This window comes from Zingiber officinale, chromosome 2B, assembly GCF_018446385.1.
Source record: "Zingiber officinale cultivar Zhangliang chromosome 2B, Zo_v1.1, whole genome shotgun sequence".
Classification (NCBI taxonomy): domain Eukaryota; kingdom Viridiplantae; phylum Streptophyta; class Magnoliopsida; order Zingiberales; family Zingiberaceae; genus Zingiber; species Zingiber officinale.
In genome coordinates this window covers 43,448,931-43,472,897 of record NC_055989.1, presented here as the reverse complement: position 1 = coordinate 43,472,897, position 23,967 = coordinate 43,448,931, and the positions used below count along the sequence as shown (strand labels likewise).

The 23,967-nt window shown below is 39.2% G+C and overlaps 2 protein-coding genes across 2 annotated transcripts; both read right to left on the bottom strand.

The window, feature by feature from the left end:
• Positions 1-11,427: 11,427 nt before the first annotated feature.
• Positions 11,428-12,272, bottom strand: LOC122049097 (pectinesterase inhibitor 9-like). Its single transcript, XM_042610565.1, has one exon. It carries the CDS (start codon positions 12,219-12,221, stop codon positions 11,631-11,633), a length of 591 nt encoding a protein of 196 aa, XP_042466499.1. The 5' UTR covers positions 12,222-12,272; the 3' UTR covers positions 11,428-11,630.
• Positions 12,273-12,917: 645 nt separating this feature from the next.
• LOC122045617 (eukaryotic translation initiation factor-like) lies at positions 12,918-22,492 on the bottom strand. Its single transcript, XM_042605918.1, has 5 exons — positions 22,208-22,492; positions 20,687-20,855; positions 20,410-20,535; positions 13,312-13,377; positions 12,918-13,116 (listed from the first exon to the last, which is right to left on the bottom strand). The coding sequence occupies exons 1-5, from the start codon at positions 22,381-22,383 to the stop codon at positions 13,066-13,068; spliced, it is 588 nt and encodes a 195-aa protein (XP_042461852.1). The 5' UTR covers positions 22,384-22,492; the 3' UTR covers positions 12,918-13,065.
• Positions 22,493-23,967: the final 1,475 nt, after the last annotated feature.

Sequence of the window (23,967 nt, the reverse complement as noted above, 5' to 3'; positions counted from 1 at the left end):
CTCCACCATCACTTACGCAGCCGGATACGTGACTGACAGTCGAGTCCATATGTCATTTGGTCACATTCTGACAGCCTATATGTCCTCACTGCACATTGATGTCACTAGAGGAGACGTTGCCCATATGACCGAGTTCGATGTTATATCCTCTCGGAACTTCTCCTTAGCCGGCATCCAGGTAGATAGAGATGACGGGACTATGACTTGGCGGAGGGGGGCACAGCACCAGCCCGATCCAGACGCACAGATGGACGAGTTCATGCTCGCACTATTTCCGGAGGAAGCCGCACCGGCTCCACCACCACCCCCAGCTCGAGCACCACGACACGCTCCCCGCACTCTAGCCGACCGTATGACCGGACTAGAGAGAGCCATGGCGAGTCTCCAGCAGGAGAACTCCGATTTTCATCGGGACATACGGCGAGAGGTTGCCGAGTTACGAGCTGCCGGGGACACCCGCCACACTGAGCTGATGACACTTCTTCGATCCTTAGGATCTGGACCACCCTCTTCATCATCTCAGTAGCTTTAGTGATGACCTACTTCTGTAGCTACACTATTTGTAAAATATTTTTGGATTTATCTAGTGACATTTCAAACTTACATTAAATATGTTCTTGCTCAATAGACTAGGATCCTTCATAAATACTTTCAAAACTGATTTTATCAACTTATAGGCTAAACTTGTTTGTTTTCAAACTTCCCATTTTTAGACTTTCAAAAACAGTTTTGGCCTTAGACTAGTCTTACATCCGTAGAAAGCATGTACCCATAGGTTTAGTTCTTGAGCATCTCACCAACACCTTAGGTTTACCTTGCTTGTGGTTGATAAAACATAGAAAGGGGTGAGATGCATAGGCCATCTGTCTGGACTTAAGATGCTTATTTCAGTGCATCAGTACAAGTCTGGACGTTAAATACAATTCAAATATTAATCAGATTAAAGTTCATCAGTCAAGTCAAACACTGACTGATTATAATTAACTTAATCTGACTAACCAAGTGAAAGCTACTATTTTCTAATAGTTAGTTAGTACCTAATCGGTTAGACAGCTGGTTAGAGTTAAATATCAAATTCAGGGGGAGAAATCAAATTTTTTTTCAAATTGAATTTTAACTTAATTTTGAAACTCAAAGTTTAAAAACAATTTGTTTAAAATTGTGGATTTTTTTTACACAAACTTTTTAAACAATTTTACCTATTTTTTGAAAACTGAACTCTTCAAAAATTTTAAACCATAGGTTTAAATCTAATACTTTGAAAATTTGATCTTGGAAAACAAATTTACAAAAACATTCTAAATATATGATCTTTGAAAGCTAAAGATTTAAACTTAATTTAACTTTACTTTGAAAATTATCCTGAGTCTAGTTCTTAAAATTTGATTTTACTTAACTTTTACAAAATTTAGTTTACAAACTAAGCTTCTCAAAATCATTTTCCTTGATGTTGAAAATTGAATATTTTACAAACTTAGTGTTGAAAAATAAATTTCAATCAGTTTTGAAAAATAGATTTTTCAAACTTAGTTTTGGAATGTTAGTTTTGAAAACTTATGTTTAAATAGCATTTCAAAGTTGAAACTTGTTTTGAAAATTTTTCAAAACTTTATACTCCCCCAAGTCAATTTGATCTTCTCGTGGATTTAAAAACTCAGTTATTGTTCAAGGTATTACTTTCAGTACTTCTCGCTATGATTGTTTACCCTTGTTTTTGATGAATGCCAAAGGGGGAGGGTTAGGTTGGTTAAGTTAGGGCAACTAAATGCAAACTCAAAAAAAACTAACTTAAACCTTAAAAACCTCAAAAATCATGCTTGATTTTTGCATACTTTTTATCACTAACTTAACCAGGTTGTCATTCCATCAAAAAGGGGGAGATTGTTGGTGCGGTTAGCACTAACGGTCTAACTCAGGTTTTGATGAATGACAAATCAGGTTAAGTTAGGTTTGTTGTTGTCTGACACTTTTATCAAGTGTGCAGGAAAAGTCCAGCTGGGTCGACGGGCTGACCGGACGCTTGGCGAGAAGTCCAGCTAGGTCGACGGGCTGACCGGATAGCTGGCGAGAAGTCCAAGCGGGTCGACGGGCTGACCGGACGCTTGGCGAGAAGTCCAGACGGGTCGACGGGCTGACCGGACGTCTGGCAGGTAAGTGAGGTAAGTCACTGGAGGGGAGGGATAGGGAACATTAAGCGTCGATCCGGCTTAGATCCATTTCGGTTATCTAAGTCGAGATCGTGACTAGATTCCGGTGACGGAATCTAAGTCATACTTTGCTCATCTATAAAACGTGCTAACATTCTTTACTGCAGGGTTGCCTCGGACTAACCTTTTCTTGCAGGAGAAGGACTTTCTGAGAAGAGGTCCGGCGCGAGGATCCGGCGCGAGGTCAAGGGATCCGGCGCCTGGTCCGGCGCCGGAAGGGATCCGGCGCCAGAGGCAAGTTTTATCCCAGACGACGTTGACACTTGGAGCATGCTGGTTGGGAGTGTTACGTCACATTCCAGGCGCCCGGAAGGAATCCAGGCGCCCGGAGCAGCATATAAAAGAAGCCCCAGGCAGGAGCTTCAATTAACAAGTCTTCTGAGAACTCTGAGTCCAATCACTCTGCTGCTCTGCGCTCCAACGACGTCCACAAAGCTCCGACAACTCACTCCGGCTCTTCTTTTAATTTATTGTTTGTCGGTTAGCTTTGTTTTCTTTCTTTTCATTAGCAATATCTGTACGTAAACTGTATTTATCCGAATTGCTAGTGAATTGCCCAACGAAAGTACTCAAGGAGTACGGGCCTTCGAGTAGGAGTCGTCACAGGCTCCGAACGAAGTAAAAAATCAACCGTGTTCATTTCGTTACTTCTTTACATTTCCGCTGCGTTTTAACTCGTTGTTTTTTCGAATCGATATTCACCCCCCCCCCCTCTATCGAATCTAACGGTCCTACATCTACTCCCATGGCCACTAGTACTAAATTGGATAAAGACATTGAAGGGAAAGAGGTTGACTCCAAGGTGTATCGTAGTGCTATAGGAAGCCTTCTCTATCTTACGGCTAGTAGACCCGATATACTTTTTGTCATAGGAATGTGTGTGAGGTATCAATCTTGTGCCAAAGAGTCACATTTAAGTGTCGTTAAGCGAATTCTCCGATATCTTAAGGGAACTCAAAATGTTGGTCTTTGGTATCCTAGAACCGAATCTTTTGACCTAGTGGGCTATACCGATTCTGATTATGCCGGATGTAAATTGGATCGCAAAAGTACTAGTGGTAGTTGTTAATTTCTAGGATCCTCTCTAGTAAGTTAGTCAAGTAGAAAACAACATTGTGTAGCTCTTGTTGGTGCGGTTAGTACTAACGATTTAACCCAGGTTTTGATGAATGACAAATCAGGTTAAGTTAGTTTGTTGTTGTCTGACACTTTGATCAAGTATGCAGGAGAAGTCCAGACAGGTCGACGGGCTGACCGGATGTCTGGCACGAAGTCCATCTAGGTCGACGGGCTGACCGGATAGCTGACGAGAAGTCCAAGCGGGTCGACGGGCTGACCGGACGCTTGGCGAGAAGTCCAGCTAGGTCGACAGGCTGACCGGATAACTGGCGAGAAGTTCAGACGGGTCGAAGGGCTGACCGGACGTCTGGTAGGTAAGTAAGGTAAGTCACTGGAGGGGAGTGACTGCGAGGATACGTTCCCGGGAAGGGAACATTAGGCGTCGATCCGGCTTAGATCCATTTCGGATATCTAAGTTGAGATCGTGACTAGATTCCGGTCTCGGAAAGACGGAATCTAAGTCATACTTTGCTTATTTATAAAACTGTGCTAACAATCTTTTCTGCAGGGTAAATTTGCCTCCGGACTAACGTTTGTCTTGCAGGAGAAGGATTTCTGGAGAAGAGCCTGATCGCGCGTCGCCACGTGGAGCTCGCTGGTTGGACTTGCCACGTCTCACCAGGGCGCCCGGAAGGAATCCAGGGCGCCCCGAGCTTCATATAAAAGAAGGGTCAGAGGGGAGCTTCAGTACAACAACGGAAAAAGAAAAGTCTTCCACTGCTCTACGCTTCTGCGACGCCAACAAAGCTCCGACACTACGCTCATTTCTTTTCCTTTCTTGTCGGTATTTGTTTTCATTTTTCATTAGCATTCACTGTACGATTCTTTTGTAATCATCATTTCGAATTGCTAGTGAATTGCCCAACGAAAGTACTCACGGAGTACGGGCCTTCGAGTAGGAGTCGTCACAGGCTCCGAACGAAGTAAATCTCATTGTGTTCAATTTTCAATTCCGCTGCGTTTATACTTGTTATTTTTCGAATCGATATTCACCCCCCCTCTATCGAACGATCACGGTCCTACAGCTCTCTCCACAACCGAAGCAGAATATATTGTCATGGGAGAGTGTGTATCACAATTATTGTGGATGACTCATACTCTAGAGGACTATAAGCTTACCTACAACAATGTTCAAGTTCTTTGTGATAATGTGAGTACGATTAACTTGACCAAAAATCCTGCCCATCATTCAAGAACGAAACATATAGAGGTTAAACATCATTTTATTTGTGATCATATGACTCGAGGTGACATCATCTTAAATTATGTTGAGTTAAAATCAAACTTAGCCGATATCTTCACTAAACCTCTTCCCGAAGCTGATTTTAATTTTCTTAGAAGGGAATTAGGGATGTGTTGTATTGATTAAATTACATCCTCCATGATCACTTTATAGGTAAAGCCTTTTAAGCTCTCTTCACCTTAATTTTAACTCTCACAAAAATCTAGAATTGTCCTCTTAATGTGATTTAGATGGGGGTGAGAGGTTAGAGACATTTATCTTGGTCATAATGCTTGTTATGATGCATTATTTTGGTCAAGAAAAATGACTTTCATATGAAACATTCATTTTTCCAATCATAGGGAAAGCAAGTGTACAAATCATGTGCACGTTGCCCTACGATTATGATTGGAAATTTTAAATTTACCATATGTGTAAAACATATTTTTAAAACCTTGGGTGAAGTTTGTTATTGGATGAGAGTTAACACTGAACATTTAGATACGCACTTACTCAAATCATTGAAGTTTTCGACAATCTTCAATTTTGTGTAAGTTTTCGCTAAGAAGAGTCAAATCTTGTCAAATTTTATTTTTTTCCTTGATAATATGCGATATGTATAGTGTCTACACAAAATTTCGTGATTTTTAGAGTAGTGTATGTTTTGTTTGTGCATTTCCAAAACTTGGATCTGAAAGTTTTTGAAAGTCCAGTAATATCAAACCTCCCAATCGATCGGTTGATCGATTAAGAGGCTTGCGTCTCACCATAGAGAGCATCTAAATCGATTAATGGATCGATTCAGAGTGTTTCAATCGATCAATGGATCGATTGGAACGCGTTTTCGATTTTCCAGAAAGCATTTGGATCGATCAACGGATCGATTCAGTGAGTTTGGATCGATCAATGGATCGATTAAGACGAATGTTTCAATTTCCACAGAGGCATCGTGAATCGATCGACCGATCGATTCACTTGTTCTCAATCAATCGGTCGATCAATTGGGAATTTAAAACTCATCTTAAAACCCGATCACCCTAGGTTTTCTCTCACTCCACCTCATTTTCTCTCCCGGCTCTTTTCGTGCCCTAACTCTTAGGCGATTTTCCCGGCGACTCTCCCACCTGCATCGGTCGTTCTCTCCAGTGGTTTTTCTCCGGCGAAGGGCGCTCTTCCACCTTTCTTCCGCCTCTACTCCTTCTACGACCTAAGTTGTCCCTTCTTCCTTGTCTCTTTGTCGCAGCTCACAATGCCGAACTCAAACCCTAGGTAACTCCTTCATTTTTTTTATTTTTCTCTCTATTTTGCTCTTGTTAGTTGATTGTGGCTAATCTTGATGTTTCTTTTGTGCATTTCATTCATGCATCATGTGCACGGCCATTTATTTTCTCTTTGCATTATGATTCCATCGTGTTGCTTCTGTTCTTGTGCATTTTTTTCCATCCTTCAAAAAGAAACAAAAGGTTAGAGAGTCTGGTGAGGGTTCCTCTCGAATGCAATCACGTCCTAAGCCTCCTACTGATCAGCACTTCCCAAATGCTGCGTTGCAGCAGGCCTTTCACCGAAACACCTTCAAGTTAATTCCTCCTCGTTCCATTGATAAAAAATTCTATCATGACTCTTGCTTTGAAGTGTTTTCCTTAATAGAGCATTATAAACTTTCCTCCATTGTTTATTGTGGACGCAGTGTCAATCCTAGCCTTGTTTTGTAATTCTATAACAACTTGCATACCTCGGATGGAATTCTTTATTGCACTCGTGTTTCCAAGTGGAGCTTGGATTTCTCTTATCAGATTCTTCAGGAGTTTTTAGGGTGTCGCCATTCAACGAATGATTTCGCCTTTTATCCTACCCTGCCTGAGCTCTTGCCCCCACCATTCGAGCATATCACTATTGCTTCCATGCATCAGGATATTTTTGGTCGTCCCCGTCCGGATGGTCCACTTGCGCATATTACCACTTTCTCATCTCTTGAGTTATCTGCACTGGACAATGCCCTATTCAAAGTCGTTATAAACTGTCTTCTGCCTATCGTCACCCGTTCTTTGGCCCTTCTCAGACCTTCTCACATGTTCTTGCTGTTCGCCATGCGGCATCGCCTTGATGTAAAAATAGCCTTGAACATCTTTCATTGCATCATTCACTTCACTCAGCCTGTGCAGCAAACCGTTCATATGCCTTTTGGCAATATCATTACCGATTGGTTGGAGTCTATGGAGGTAAATGTCTCCCGAGGGAAGCTACAGCATATGACAGTTTCATATTCCCGCATCTCTTCGCAATCTTTCGCGAAGACTAGTATGGTGGCTGGACCGGATGGCATCAGATGGATTGACGGATGTGCCCTTGGTGAAGGCCCACGAGCTCGACCTCGGGGGGTCGGACATGAATCGGATCCAGAGGCTGCTGATCCTCAGGCGAATATTGAGGCACCTGATTCTCCATATCCTGTTGTCGCTACCCAAATTAAGATGCTTGAGGAGACTGTGGACACTCGTCTGGAGGAGCTGTCCATGGTTGTTGTTGAGATGCGTACTGAGATTGCCACTCTGCGGACGAGTGTTGAGTCTTTGACCGAGCTGGTGCGCTCGTGGATATCAGGACGCTCTCCTCAGCTCCCTCCTCCGGTAGAGGATGTGCCCCCTGGTCCTGCTGCTCCTTCCAGGAGTCCTATTGCTCCTACTGATGTTGCTGCTCCTTCTGCTCCTTCTGAGGGCGGCATGATTGAGTTTTATGTTCCATTATGAAATCTAGTGTCGATTTTCTGTATGAATGTTTGATTGTGTATCTCTTAGTTTGCAGTGTGCGTCTATGACACTATTTTGTATTTTGTGTCCATGGTATGACTTGTCGGTTGAACATATGTGGTTTGGCACAACTAATTTTAGTCTATGGTATATATAATTCCTCTATGATGTTTTGGTTTAAGGGGGAGTCTCTTTCTAGTATATTGTTTTTGCTTCTTGCACCCATTTAGGAGGAGTACCCCTCGGACTTATCGTAATTGCTTAGTGTCCGTATTAAGGGGGAGCTTTGTTTTTTTTTTTATTTTTGACAAAGGGGGAGATATGTTGACTTTTATGCTTAATTTAATTACAGTTGAAGCTCATGCTTACTGTTTATACTAAATTCAGATAAATTTCAGCGCAGTTGCAATCATTATTTATCATTGTATTATTATGGTATATTGGAATTTAGCCTAAACTTAAATAGATTGTCAAACATCAAAAAGGGGGAGATTGTTGGTGCAATCATGCCCTGGAAGTTTCAATGTGTTGACAATTATTTAAGTTTAGGTTAATACGGTGAATCTAACATGCATTGTGAGTTTGCAAGAGAAGTTTCTTGTAGGTCGGAAGACCGGATGCAAGAGAAGTCCAAGAAGGTCGAGGACCGGATTCTTGGCGAAGGAGTCCTTGCAGGTCAGAAGACCGGATGCAAGAGAAGTCCAAGAAGGTCGAGGACCAGATTCTTGGCGAAGGAGTCCTTGCAAGTTAGAAAACCGAATGCAAGGCAAGAGAAGTCCAAGAAGGTCGAGGACCGGATTCTTGGCGAGAGAAGTTCCTGCAAGTCAGAAGGTTGGATCCGTGTTAAGCTCACTTAGCACAAATCGATTGGTAAATCGATTTAGATATGGCTGTGAGGCAGAATGCCTTTGAATCGATCAGTCGATCGATCGGAAGGAAACCAATCGATCAGCCGATCGATCAGGAAGTTTCTGCGTGAAGCACAGAGTGCTTCTGGATCGATCAGCTGATCGATTGGGGTAATCCAATCAATCGGGCGATCGATACAGGAAGTTTCTGTACGAAGCACAGAATGCTTCTAGATCGATCAGCCGATCGATTGGGGAACCAATCGATCGAGCGATCGATCCAAGAAGCTTCTGTGCGAAGCACAAAAGCCTCCTGAATCGATCAGCCAATCAATTGAAGTTACTCAATCGATTGGCCGATCGATTCACGGTGTGACTGCGATTTTGGATTTCACGAGTATATGTCTGAATCGATTCAAGCACTGCACCAATCGATTCAAGTTCAAGTGAAGTAATCTACGCCATTGATCTTGACGCGATTCCTTCCAACGGATACTTGTGAATCGATTCAAAATTAATCCCAATCGATCCATGGCGACGATGATGTGAGAAACGGCTAGTTTTCTCGTCATTTAAAAGAGCTAGAAGAAAAAGAAACAAGATCATCCTTGAGAAAAATACTGTTCTATTGCTCTAGTGTGATCAATCGTTGACGTGCTCAAGATCTCTCAAGGATTTGAAGATCAAGCTTTCCATCTCCGCACGTTTACAAGATACACGTCACAAGGAAGAAGCACTTCAAGTTTGTAATCTTTCTTTTCTTCCTCAATGTTGTGAGTGTGATCTTTTCTCTTGGAAAGGGAGGCTTGTAAGAAATTTGAAAACTTGAAGAAGAAAAGAAAGATTGGCCAAGATACACGTCACAAGGAAGAAGCACTTCAAGTTCTACTACTCCATCCTCGTTGGCACTCTAAGATCTACATTCAAGGGATTCACTTGACATCAAAGGATAAGTTTCTTCTTCCCTTCCTTAGGTTTCTGAAGTTTCTATGATTTGAGTTCTTGGATTGTATTTCTTCCAATTATGGAGTAGATTTGTATTATTCTAGGATATAGGAAATAATTGTAATGTGTGGATAATGTAAACTCTATTGAATTGTCAATTTCCTTGTTTGATAAAGCTTGTATGGCACTTGTTCTGTTCGATTAAATGCTTGCAAGTAGGTTTTCTCTATGAACATAAATTTATCTTTCTAGATTTCATTATGTATACATAAATCTAATTTCTAAACTAGATATATTGTTGTGTGTATATATTTGAGCATAAACCTAAATTTTCATTGAATAGATGCATAGATTGCTGCCTCTTTTAAGTGTATGCTCCAATATAGCTTGGCGTTATTTTAAGATAATTGTTTAACATTGAATATCTAAGTTAACTATCCTGCTACAATATTGTAGCAGCTAGCCGTTGAAGTAGCTGCTACATAGTATTGCAGCTACTTCGACGGTTAGCTGCTACAAGGTGTAGCAGTCACTTGGACAATTAGCTGCTACAACGTGTAGCAGTTAACTGTCAAAGTAGCTGCTACAACGTGCTAACTATCCAAGTGGTTGTTGACGTTTGTAGCAGGTATTGGCCTTACACGTTGTATCATAAATCTTTTCTTCCTTCTAATATATATTATGATCATGGTTGGGAATTACAACTTAAAATGAAAGGAATTACCATTGGTTGTGAAATGTAGAAATTGATGCTGGACAAGTTCCTTGCAAATTACATAAGCAAAAATTGGTAAAAAAGTAGCTAGGGCTTATGCATCGTAAGATCTATCAGGCTAAAAATTATTATACAAAGCTAAACAACAGATAGTGGAGTAGAAAAGGCTTACGATCGAGAATGGAGAGGAGTGTTAAGCAAACTGCATTAGCTACGTGTTCAGTGGTAGTTTGGGGAGCTGCCAGCCAGCTAGTGAACAAGCAAGCGACTGTAATGTGAATTTAGCTTGCAATGTTTTTGCTTTGCTTTCCTGTCAGGAGCGCAAGGTCCAACAGACGACAGAGAACGAAGGAGCAAGAGTGAGAGAGAGAGCGGCGAGGGAAATTTAGAATTTGGGAAATTTCTCTTGCTGCCGATTTGAATAGAAGGCGGAAGGGAAAAAATAATAAAAAAAAATATTTAAAAAAAAAAATCGAACTAGCAATACCACGTCTGCGTGTCGCTCACGCTTTGCAGTCGGAGGCGACGGTGATATGGATGATGAGGAATGAGCATTATGTTTAAGCATTAACTTGAATTAGTAGCTCTCTATCTTTTATTTTCCCATTTAGTTTTCTATCTATTTATTTTCATTTCCAGTTCAGTAGTTTAACTTATCAACATCCGTCATTTTCTCTTTTTACTAAACATGGATTTTGATGATTATTCTCTGAGATTATGAAGCTCCTTGTTTATTTGCTTCAACTGTTGATTTGGTGCCCTTGTTTATTTATATATATATATATATATATATATATATATAGCCCGACTTGTGATGCTCCAAAACTAAAACTAAGCAAATGGTGTGGATGAATGAGGAAACGCCAAACTGAGGTAGGCACAACTCAAAAAAGGGCTATAATTTGGCCTGTGAGGAATGGTGAACATTGGGAAAAATAAACAAACAAACAAATAAATAGGTGCAGTTCCCATGCGATAAATATGAGTGGCATTCCACATTAAATATTATCTGTGACCATTTTTTCGCCGTGAAGTCCGGCGGATTTGTCAACTGGTGGATCCCTCGGCCAGCCCTAAATAGTAGTGGACTTCAACCAAACCTCACTGTTGAAGGTGATCAAAGCTGAAGACATTGTTTTCAGACACGGATCGAGGTGCTGAACCGGACGAGAGTATCTCGGTTCTTAGCTGTAACCGTTCTTCGATTCTCAATTTGATCAATTGTTACATGAAACTCTTCCTTAACCAATCATTTCACTCTCAAGTTTTATCGATTGAGTCGGACGGTAGAGTCTAGCCACACATGGTTTGGTTGAAGCAGAAGTTGAATTGGAGTAGACAGGAAGCCAGAACTGACCAGCAATTACCGACTTTCCTTTTCATCTTTATCATGATCAAATTCGGTCCAACTCCATGGCGTTGCTTCGCTTAACAGGCACGACTGTTTAAGTTTAGTTAACCTTAATCTTCCATCTTTGTTGCTTCTCTAATATTCGACCAAGACGGTCAATGATTGTATACTGAATTAATTTTTTTTCCCCTATGTTTGGAAGTAAAATTCAATAGGTAGAGTTTGCCCTCTTCAAAATATAGAAGATATATAGGCTAAGTATGAGAAATCAGATACACAAAATTATCATCATCTAATCAAAAACCAAACTTTTACATGCTTCCTTTAAGAAAATCTAACACGTCAACACATATCCTTATACCACCTTCTTCTCCTCCAGGATGAACTCATGTACATACGTAGAGACCATGGATAATAGAAGCAGCACAATATACAGTTCAAAACAGAGTAGTATATGATACGGAGTGCAGGTCGGTTCAGTTCTTTGGACCGAGCTGGTTCACGAGGGCGAGGGCGTTGCTGGTGACCTGCGCAACTTCCACCACCTTCTTCCGGACGGCAGTGCGAACGGAGGGGTCGGCGAACTGGGCGAGCCCTTCGAGGCAGGTGGTCTCATCGGTAAGTGCGGCGCTGACCCACGTCTGCACATTGCTAAGATGCCAGGCGAACCTGCTACGCCGGGAGTCGGCAAAGCCGGCCATGGCGGCCATCTCCTTCACCGACCGACGGAGCCGGTCGACGCCGTCGCGTAGGGTCTCGATGCAGTCGCGCACCGCGCCGGCCTCGAGGCTATTCCGGGACCCCCTGGCGGCGGCAGAGGCCGACATGCGCCCGACGAAGGCGGAGGCAGTCCCGGCGCGGTCGGCGCTGACAGAGAGGGCGGCGCGGGCGAGGGCGAGCTTGCTGCGGTGCACTGCCGGCGCGTACACCGCCAGACACTGCTCGCAGAGGTCGGGGTAGCGTGTGCGGCTGCAGGCGTTGCGCACGAACTCCGCCGTCGAGGAGGCTACACCTCCGGCGACGGACGAAAGCAGGAGAAGGAGAAAGGCAAGGGAGAAACGACCCATGGCTTGCGTTAACTAAACTTAACTCACCGATAGGCGATTTCGGCGTGGAGGGGTTTAAATAGAGGTAAGGCCGAGACAGAGGGTTAATTACTAATAAGAGAGTTGTTATGAGCCGCATGGGTTCACGAATGGTCCAGTTCTCTAGTTCCATGCAGGTTTCACGTGATTGCGACATGGCCAAAAATACAGGCCAATTCATCACAACTGAGAATTACTTAATTTTCTTATAGAATTGGTTATAATAAATTTGTTAAAAACTTAAAATTTGTGTATGATAAATTTAACAATTAATCGTTTTTGAAATATACATTTGAATCTGTTAAACAACTTTTCGTCCTAAGAAAAATATAATAATAATCAGAAGATTCATACATATCCGGAACATCGGTGAATGGGCTCAATGTCTCTTTTATAAGATATTAGATATAGCTACGCCCAACCACTCTCTGACTTAATCCGAAAGCAAGGGAATGATGTTTGAATATCTAGCGAGATGTACGTTTTTCAAATACTAGTAACAGTATAGAGTTCAGTTCAACCGTAGAGTTCTTTTCTATTTCACGTGGAGGATGATAAAGGAGAAGTTGCTTTTGATTGAAGGTATAGACATAACAATACCTGGATTTATGAGAGAAGTTTCATTCGTTTTTCATACTTTCATTTATAGCCTAAGATTGATATCAAACGCAGGCAACATTGACAAACTCATAGTAAAGTATCAAATTAACAGGAATAGTCATTGAGCAAATTTTGAAAGACAAAAACTGGGGAGCTTTCGAAGTGTTTGAGTACAAAACGTTCAAATAATCAACTAGTGATAGACTTCATCGCTACCTGACATTGTTTAGACATTGTAACGACCGCCTCTGCTTGACTTGTCCCTTTTGGAGTCATCCTAAACCAAAAAGCAAATTAATGAATGTTAAAATTGGATGATGCCGCCATTTCATTTTGTTATCTGATCAGAGGAACTAGTAGATTCGACAAAATTGTTCAAAAAATGGATCCAGGTCTATTGCAAAATGCATGGAAGCTCATGGCATGAGATAATAGACAACATATTAGAGATACAAGTTGAGAGGGTATGTACGTGGAAGCTGTAGGCAATCTTATCATTAAAGTCGATGATTTCTTTCCACTTCCTTCCGATACTCATCTGCATAAAATGACTTCATAGTGTTAGCTTGATACTGCAAGGAAATAAAGCTTCTAATACACTAAAATACATGGCAATGTCACTATTGAAAAGAAAAGAAAAATCAATATGGCTTGACCAAATGATGGGTTCATTGACCAAATCATAGAGTTAGCTTGATACTGCAAGGAAAAATTGATCCTCATGTAGTCACCCTTTAATTAATCCAAGGTTAAAAGAATAAGATTGAATAAGCAGGACAAGTGAATATCTCTGAGCTAACTTTGGTTATACTGCGAATACATTTTACACATCAAACATCAAGAGGCTCGGAACCAAAGCTGAAATAGAAGGATTTTCTTTCTACAATAACACCAGAACAAGTATCTAGTAAAGAACCAAGGTACCCAACAAATGTGATGGAACCCAAGACAAAGGTGGATAGAGACTCAAGAACTAGATGACAAGAGTATGAGTCTTGACCCGTAACCAAGAACTGACACGAACCAAGCCTACGAAGGAAAGAAACGTCACACCCGGGGTGATAGGTTTCGATGGATTGAACGCCAAGAGAGTAAACTCAATAAGTTCATAAAGTCCTTTCAAGAACTAAGAGAGCAAACAATCTCACCAAAAACTGAGTTGCTTTATACTAAAATGTCCCTCCCTTATATAATGGGAGTGAACAAGGAAAAGTACAAGATAAATGCATGCACAATTAGAGTCTCAATGTGGCATCTGCCTCATGCAAGCTATCTAGGAACCCAAAACAAAATAAATGCATGCACAATTAGAGTCTCAAGTCGCATGCTTCATTAAATAATCTAAAATAATTAAGTCTTGATGCATGAACGAGATCCCATGCTTGTTAGCGTTCTTCCGTTAAACGTGGTCGAGTCATGGATAGTTATGCCCGATTACATGGATTAGGCCACGACTAACAGTTGGAATTATCTTGGTCTCTCCTTGCTCATAGTTCGCCCAATGTTCTTTGATTAGCGCATTTAGTGCTTCCTTGAAACGTTTTGCCCGCAGTCTTGTAATTGGACCCTCCGAAAGTGATAACTGATCTCTCCTATCTTCATCCCTTGGGCATACATCATTCTCTCCTTCTTGAAAAGGATTTGTAATCAAATCATCACCTGTATCAAACGGGGATAAGTCAGCAACATTAAAAGTAGAATGTACGTCATATTCACCTGGTAGTTCAAGTTTGTAGCCATTATCATTGATGCGCTCTAATACTTGAAATGAGTCATCCCCTCGAGGTAGAAGTTTAGAACGACATTTGTCCGGAAATCGCTCCTTTTGGAGGTGCAACCAAACCCATTCTCCTGGTTCAAACACAATTTTCTTGCGCCCCTTGTTAGCTTGTTGCATGTATTGCAGGGTTCTTTTCTCAATATTCAATCGTGCTTATTCATGAATCTTCTTTACGAATTCGGCCTTCTGTTTACCATCTAAGTTTATATGCTCACTTACAGCTAAAGGAATCAAATCTAATGGTGATAAGGGATTGAAACCATAAACAATTTCAAATTGAGAAAATTGAGTCGCGGAATATATACTCCTATTGTAAGCAAATTCAACATGAGGTAGATAATCTTCCAATATTCTCAAATTCTTATTAATGACTGCACGAAATAAAAAGGGCAAAGTTCGATTGACCACTTCAGTTTGCCCATCAGTTTGGGGGTGACATGTAATAAAGAACAACAATTTAGTTCCTAATTTCCCCCACAAAGTCTTCTAAAAATAACTCAAAAACTTTGTATCCCTATCAGAGACAATGGTCCTAGGCATGCCATGCAATCTAATAACCTCTTTAAAGAACAATTCAGCTATATGCGATGCATCATCGGTTTTATGACATGGAATGAAATGCGTTATTTTGGAGAATCTATCTACCACAACAAAAATTGAATCTCTCCCCCTCTTGGTCCGGGGTAAATCCCAAAACAAAGTCCATTGAAATATCAGTCCAAGGTTCACTAGGTATAAGCAAAGGAGTATACAAGTCATGGGATTTCAATTTAGATTTTGCTTGTTTGCAAGCGATGCACTTCTCACAGATTCTTTCCACATCACGTTTCATATGAGGCCAAAAGAAATGATCTTGTAAAACCCCTAAAATCTTAATAACGCCAAAATGACCCATCAAACCACCACCATGGGCTTCCTTAGTGTTCAATTCACGTAACGAACACAGAGGCACACATAATCTATTTTCACGAAATAAAAACCCATCATGCCTATAGAACTTACCAAATGCAACCTTATTGCATGCTTTGAACACATCAGAAAAATCAGTATTTTTAGTATATAAATCCTTGATATATTCAAATCCAAGTAGATTCGTATCTAAAGTGGACAGTAAAGCATACCTTCAAGATAGTGCATTAGCAACTACGTTCTCCTTTCCTTGCTTGTATTTGATCACATAAGAAAAGGTCTCAATGAATTTTACCCATTTAGCATAGCGTCGATTCAACTTATGTTGGCTCTTCAAATGCTTTAGAGATTGATGATCTGTGTGAATCACGAATTCTTTTGGCCATAGGTAATGTTGCCATGTCTCCAATGCTTTCACCAATGCATACATCTCCTTGTCATATGTGGGATAGTTGAAAGTGGCTCCACTCAACTAAAGTGTTGAAGGTCCTCTCTTGCTCCTCTCCCCACTTGAATGACTCATTTTTCTTGATGACTTTAGTAAGAAGAGCTGCAATATTGCTAAAATCATGAACAAACCGTCAATACAAGCTGGCCAATCCATGAAAACTCCTCACTTGGCTAATTGTTGTCGGTGTTGGCCACTCTTAGATTGCTTTCACCTTTTCCTCATCCATCTCAACGCCTTTAGTACTAACAACAAAACCAAGAAACGCGACTTTCTTCGTACAAAAGGAGCATTTAACGAGGTTAGCAAAAAGTTTTTCTTCTTTTAGCACACTCAAAATTAACCTTAAATGTGTAACATGCTCTTCTAAGCTTCTGCTATAAATCAAACTGTCATCAAAATACACAACTATAAATTTTCCTAAGAAGGCACGTAAAACCTGGTTCATCAAATGCATAAAAGTGTTAGGAGCATTAGTTAAGCCAAAAGGCATTACTAACCATTCATATAAGTCATACTGGTTTTAAAACTAGTCTTCCATTCATCACCTTCCTTCGTCCTAATCTGATGATATCCACTTCTAAGATCAATTTTTGTGAACACACAAGAACCATGCAATTCATCAAGTATATCATCAATCCTAGGAATTGGATGGCGATACTTTATCGTGATGTTGTTGATGGCTCGACAATCTACACACATACTCCATGTTCCATCCTTCTTAGGAACTAGTAACACAGGCACGACGCAAGGGCTCATACTTTCTCAAACATACCCCTTTTCTAATAATTCATTAACTTGTCTCTAAAGTTCCTTTGCTTCCTCTGGATTGCTTCTATAGGCAGGTCGATTTGGAATGGATGCACCAGGCATGAAGTCGATTTGGTACTCAATTCCTCTAATTGGAGATAAACCATGCGAAACCTCTTCAGGAAAGATCACCTCGAATTCCTGTAAGAGAGAAACAATGACACTAGGCAAAGAACCATTAAGGTCATTAGTGCTCAGGAGTGCCTCCTTATACAAAAGGATAAGGGGATTTGAAAACAAAGCTCATTTGTTCTCACTTTTTTTTGCATAAAAACTATTTTTCTTTCTCTCTCCTTTTTTTCCTTGCCCTCTCCTTTTGTCTCTTTCCTCTCATTTTTCCTTTCCTCAACTTCTTTTTTCTCAATTTTTTTCTCTCAATTTCTTTTTCTCTCTTCTTTTCATTTGCTTTTTGTAATCTCAACTGGTCCTCCATAACTTGTCTTGAGTTAATGGTACAAGAATAATAAGTTGTCCCTTCAGAGTAAAAGTATATCTATTTGCGAGGCCATCATGTGTTACCTTTCGATCGAATTGCCAAGGTCTCCCTAACAATAGATGGCATGCATGCATGGGAACCACGTCACACAACAGCTCATCCTCATATTTGCCGATGGAAATTGCTACCAAGACTTGTTTTGTTACCTTGATTTCACCACAATCGTTTAGCCACGGGAGTCGATAAGGACGCGAATGTTTTTGAGTTGGTAGTGACAATTTCTTCCCGAAATCAGTACTTGCCACATTAGTGCAACTCCCCCAATCAATAATAACACTGCAAACCTTGTTATTGACAAAGCAATGGGTATGAAACAAGTTCTCCCTTTGATTACCTTCTTCCTTCTTAGTTTGTAGATTGAGAACTTGTCGGGCCACAACAAGTCTCCAACAACTAGGGGTGAGCATTCGGCTAATTCGGTTAATTTGATATTAATTTTGTATAAATTCTTTTTATTGTTATTTTAAACAAATTTAGTTAATTCGATGTTAACTGAAATAACTAATTCGGTTAATTCAGTTTTAGTAAAATTTTGATTTGATTTGGTTAGCCAACACTAAATCGGTTTTCGGTTAATTCAGTTAATTTATATACCGAATTAACCGAATGCTCACCCCTACCAAAAACAGCATGTTGTTCATCATCACTGTCCTCTTTTTGTGGCACTTCTTTAACTATTTCATCGTCATCTTCCGACTCAAGTTCACCTTGGGCGTTTATTACCATCGCCCTTTTATTCACACATTGACTAGCTATATGGCCATGCCCTTAACATTTAAAACACTTTATATCACGAGTTTTGGAGGAAATGGGCTCGCGATTACCTTGAGTAGATGGTGTGGGTTTGAGCTTCTTGAAGGGTTCAAACTTTAGCTTATTTTGAGGTTGTTCCTCCTTTCTTGGAGTTGTCCGCCATGTGTCGTGAGTAGTCAATTGTTATCCTTCCTAGCCAATCCTCTCCTCTTGAGTTGTTTTTCCACTTTTTGTGCTTGGTGGACCATATCCGACAGCTCAACATAATGTTGTAATTAAATAATATCAGCAATTTCAAGGTTTAAACCATGTAAAAACCTGGCCATGGTGGCTTCCCGATCTTCGTCGACATTAGCTCGGATCATGGACAACTCCATCTCCCTGAAATATTCATCCACACTTTTGGAGCCTTGAGATAACCTTTGAAGCCGCTAATATAAGCTTCTATAATAATGGATGGGTACAAACCTCCTTCTCATAAGCACTTTCATCTCCTCCCAAGTGGGCACAGGTTGCTCTCTATTCCTTCAACGAGTCATCACCACTTGATCCCACCAAATAATAGCGTCCTCAGTGAATTCAATGGAAGCTAACCTCACCTTTTTAAACTCTGAAAATTCATGACAGTCAAACATCATTTCCATCTTAGTTTCTTATTCCATGTAAGATTCTGGGTCATTTCTCCCTTGGAAGGTTGGAATCTTCATCTTAATCCCTCCTAAATCATTATTTCTTCTAGTTTCGTTTCTATCTCCTCGATATCCAATCCTACCCCGATTGTAATTTTGCTCATCAAAGTCTTCCACAATAACCTCTTCATCTTCTTCGACATTAATCCCTTGGGCATGTCTTCGTTGTGGTCTAGTAATACGGTCTTGTTGATGTCTTCTTGGTATCCCATCCTCCACCCGATCCAACCTCTCACGGATAGATTCTAATTCCGCCCTCATCATTCGCTGCATCTCCCCCATCAATGCTTGCAGTTGCAGGTTCGGAAGTAGCCTAGCCCCCTCATTTGCTCCATCCTCCTGGTTGTTGGACATGGCTGTAAAATGAAAAAAAACCTCACAAGCACTCAACTCACGTTTGGGTGGTAAGCTCTCAATTGATGATATCTCTTAGTTCTTAATCAAACTCTAGAACAAATCGGAATATCACGTAGCAATTCAAAAGACACCACCGAAACTTATGATGGCAAAGTTTTAAGAGAAAATGAAAGAGTAGAAGTTTGAGAGTAAGAAAAACAAGAAAGGGATTGTTGAAGACAATTTACTTCGATTCGCACAAGCAGACTTTTTTTTCTGCGCTTTCTTCTTCTTTTTTGTCTTTTCGTTGCGCTCTCTTCTTTTTTTTCACGATTTTTTTTTTTTGCTTTTGGTTGAACAACAAGTAAAGATAGATTTGCACTTGCCTTTAAACTAAAGCTCTGATACCAGATGATACGAACCCTACCAACAAATGTGATGGAACCCGAGACAAAGGTGGATAGAGCCCCAAGAACTAGATGATAAGAGTGTGAGTCTTGACCCGTAACCAAGAACTGGCACGAACCAAGCCTACGAAGGAAAGAAACGCCACACCAGGGGTGATAGGGTTTCGATGGGTTGAACGCCATGAGAGTAAACTCGATAAGTTCATAAAGTCCTTTCAAGAACTAAGAGAACACACAATCTCACCAAAAACTGAGTTGCTTCATGCTAAGATGCCCCTCCCTTATATAATGGAAGTGAACAAGGAAAAGTACAAGATAAGTGCATGCACAATTAGAGTCACAATGTGGCATGCCTCATGCAAGCTAGCTAGGAACCAAAACAAAATAAATACATGCACAATTAGAGTCCCAAGTCGCATGCTTCATTAAATAATCTAAAATACTTAAGTCTTCATGCATGAACGAGTTCCCATGCTTATTAGCGTTCTTCTGTTAAGCGTGGCCGAGTCATGGATGGTTATGCCCAATTACGTGGATTAGGCCACGACTAGCAGTTGGGATTATCTTGGTCTCTCCTTGCTCATAGTCCGTCCAATGTTCTTTGATTAACCCATTTAGTGCTTCCTGAAAACGCTTTGCCCGCAGTCTTGTAATTGGGCCCTCCGGAAGTGATAACTGATCTCTCCTAGCTTCAGCCCTTGGACATACATCAGTACCCCACTTGGTTACTCACAAACCATTAACAAGCATGAAAGTAAAAGAAGTATACCACATTGCATATCTTAGTGCCAATATTAGCTAGAAAAGCATAAACAATAAAACAGTAGAATATATCATAAACTTGTATTTAAATTGAGAATCTACGTGCAAGAAACATGATGTTGTATAACACTTGATTTTGCTAAAAATATAACATACACCTCTCAAGTTGATTGAGAGTACCTGAACAGCTTCATTGTTTGCAGCCTTAGTCCACAATGCAAGCTTGTCCTGCCTTTGGCGCACACTAGCAACAACCCCACATATTTCCTCACTTTCATCAAATTGCTCTCCAATCAAAGCCATCAACTGCATAATCAATTTTCTAGACCATGAATTAGTGTTGGGTTGTAATTTTTTGTGCTCCAAACTATAATTTTTTTAATACTTAAAACATGGATATAAATCCAAACCAAAAAAAATGAATTTCTCCAAAAGGAATTGAAAACAATTGGCGCACCGTCTCCAGCCACGTGTTGTCAAGAGAGGCCTTGCTAGTACATACAAAAGACCATTTTCCACCATTTGCGCATTCAGGGTCTTCCCATTTGGGTTCTATCCCAGTCTTGAAACAGTGGAAGTCAGCATTAGCAAGCAATTTGCTGGGGCGAAATATTTGATCATGCAGGCTACAAGAAATATGTCAATCATTTAGCAAATTGGAACTATGAAAAAAAAATAATAGTATTTATTTTAGAACAAGATGGTGAATGGCATTTATTTAACCATTTAAGAACATCTAGTCATCATGATATTATTATACATCCTCCAGATGTTCTTGAGTGATAATAGCCAAAGAGGCTAAGTAATTCAGAAATCTCCTAATGCAATGAGCTTCCACTCCTATCCTATGGATTTAGAATTAAATTACCGCACGAGATTTATGTTTTACCGAATGAGTTTGAAGTTGATTATTTACCGGGAAAAGAAAAAGAGCATCTGGGAGCAAGCTTTTGAAAAAATGAAAAGTCATATCATTATATAGGCAAAGGACTGACTAATAGCAATGTGCTAATAATTTATTTCTAAGAATAATAAAATCCAATTTTCTATTTACCAACCATTAATAATTCTAAATATGTAAATTTACGTTCATTTATATATGCGTTGTTGCACCATACACGTATTCTAAGTTCTATTTTTTGTATCTGATTCAACTGATGTCTTTCTGATGGGCATCCCAATCCCAGCTTATGTAACAGCAGGCATTAAACAAAAAACTCATACATACATAATACTACAATTTAAGAGGATAATAGTTTCAGCTATTTAGAAGGATGTGAAGAAAACGATTCCAAAGATATCCAGACTGAACCTGAATAGTTTTGCATAGAGAAGGAAATCATAAGAGTGCCAAAGTACCACTAACAAGCAATAACATTTCAAGTTTCACTAAGTGGCAATAATCCCAAACAATTGCAGGTATTAGAAAAGATCCTAATTCACGACTTTGCAGATTTTTCTCAAATGCACATCCAAAAAATTTCATTCCGCTTCACTATCAAAATGAATCTGTCCCATCTATTTCACGTCAGTAGCATGTCTTCTTATCCTTCATTAAGTTGAAACCAAGACTATATCATTATTAATATTCAAATCAATTATTTTTTTAATTAGATTAACTAAAATTTTGTTTACCTTCTACGATGATCCATTCTCTTCTAACTATAGAATCTAATAGGCGCCTTTGAACATATCCACATCACCTCCGCCTATTTTCTCACATTTTATTATTTTGATCTGCACCTAATTTTAATAATCACATACGGGATTGATCGTGATCTAAAATCAATCGATAACTAGGGTTGTGAGAACACAAATATTATCCAAATTTGAACCAAAAGGGTGCAGGGGGGCAGTCAAGTGGTTGACTAAGATCAGGTATTCAAAAGACAAAACATCGAACACAAGTTTAATATCATAGATTAGAGGTAACAACTCGCGTAAAATCGAGCGAGCGACCTAGAGAGAGAGATCGCACCACCAGAACTCCTCGACGGTGTCAAAAGTGTAGACCTGGCGAAGTGAGGATCCCCAGGCTGCGCCCTGCTTGGACTTAGATAGGTTATCGAACCAGAACGTCCACTTCCTCTGCAACTGATGGGGCACGCCGTCTCCACCCTCTGCCCCAGCGCTCATCGCCGCCGTCTCCGCCATCTTCCTTTTTTCTCTCCGCCTCTATCGCACTCGAGGAACCACCAATCGGGAAAAGAGACAATCACGAAACAAGGGCTCCGTCATCGACTCAATGCAGCCCTATATGGAAAGAATGCCCCCGGCCCCACATGGAAAGATGCCCCCAGCCCGGCAGACGGGATGGTCTATTAATTGTGATTCATGGATTGTGATGTCCTCTGTTCTAGATTTTTGTATCTCCGTGTTTGTATGTATATTGTATTCTTGATATATGATCTAAGAGTATTCATATCAATATCTTAAAAAATTTAAGATAAATCATCAACTTTATTAAATTTAGAAAATCTCTTTTTAATGCATGATATACTAATTACTCTATAATTTATAATACCTTTATTTATTTTTTATTATTTCTCTCTCCTCTATACTTTTTTATTATTCATTTAATGTTTAGGATAGTATTTTCATTCCCTAAATTTAGGGAGTTACTATTCATAGAATCTAAATTTAAGAAACTAGTAGAGTATTTAATACAAGAGATTTTTTTAGGTAAAATGTAAAATTTAAAGTAAAAATGTATATTTAGAGTATCTGATGTAAATGCTCTAATCTATCTAAGGACATCTCTAATCATTAAAATTTAGAAAAAAATAGGTTTGAAAACTCAAACCTACTCTTGAATTAAAAACCCCAAACTTCATCTACACAATCATAAAAACTTTTTTAATGAGGTTTTTAAATTTTACAAACCTTTGACAAAGCTTGTATTGGAGATGCTCTAAGAGCATCTTCAATGGTTAAATCTTTCAATAAATTTTTTTTTTTGTAGTTTCTAATATGTCACATCAATATCACATCACAAGTATAAAAAACTCTTAAGGCATCTCTAATGATAAATCTCTCAATGAGCTTTTTTATAATTTTCAATATGTCACATCACAAGTATAAACACCTATTATTATCTCCGCAATGAAAAAATTTTCATACAATTTTTTTTGTCCTACATTATAAATCATATATTTTTATTTATTAATTTTTCATTTAATATATATATATATAATTTTCATTTAATATTTTAATTAATTTATAATTTTGATTTAATTCATTTATAATTTTTAATTAATAAATTTATGATTTTAATTTAATTAAATTTATAATTTTAAATTAATAAATTAATAAATTAATTAATTTATTATTTTAATTTAATTATAATCATTTCTATATATTTTTTAACTTATCTCGAATATATTTATTTTCAAAAAAAATTATTATTATTAACTATTTATGAAATAAAATATTATAATTAAATGTTACATTAAATAATTTATTTTTAATTATTTGGAAATGGTCAATCATGTACATTAATTACTGACTTCACTTTCAAGAGAAAAAAATAGATTTGAAAACTTAAACCTCTTTTGAATTAAAAACCCTAAATCTTACATACACAATCATAAAAAAAAAAAAATTGTAAGATTTTTTAATTTTACAAACCTTTCACAAATCTTACATTGAAGATGCTCTAATCAATAAGGAGACACAAGGATATGAAAATCTTAGGATAGAAGATTGATCTCTTGTGATGGACTATCTCTGTTTAAGTTA

Excerpts from the sequence above, each read along its gene's own strand:
- LOC122049097 (XM_042610565.1), bottom strand. The coding sequence starts at position 12,221 with ATGGGTCGTTTCTCCCTTGCCTTTCTCCTTCTCCTGCTTTCGTCCGTC.
- LOC122045617 (XM_042605918.1), bottom strand. The coding sequence starts at position 22,383 with ATGGCGGAGACGGCGGCGATGAGCGCTGGGGCAGAGGGTGGAGACGGC. Across the intron at positions 13,378-20,409 it reads CAAACAATGAAGCTGTTCAG|ATGAGTATCGGAAGGAAGTG; the intron begins GTACTCTCAATC and ends CATTTTATGCAG. Across the intron at positions 13,117-13,311 it reads AGATTGCCTACAGCTTCCAC|GATGACTCCAAAAGGGACAA; the intron begins GTACATACCCTC and ends TTTTTGGTTTAG.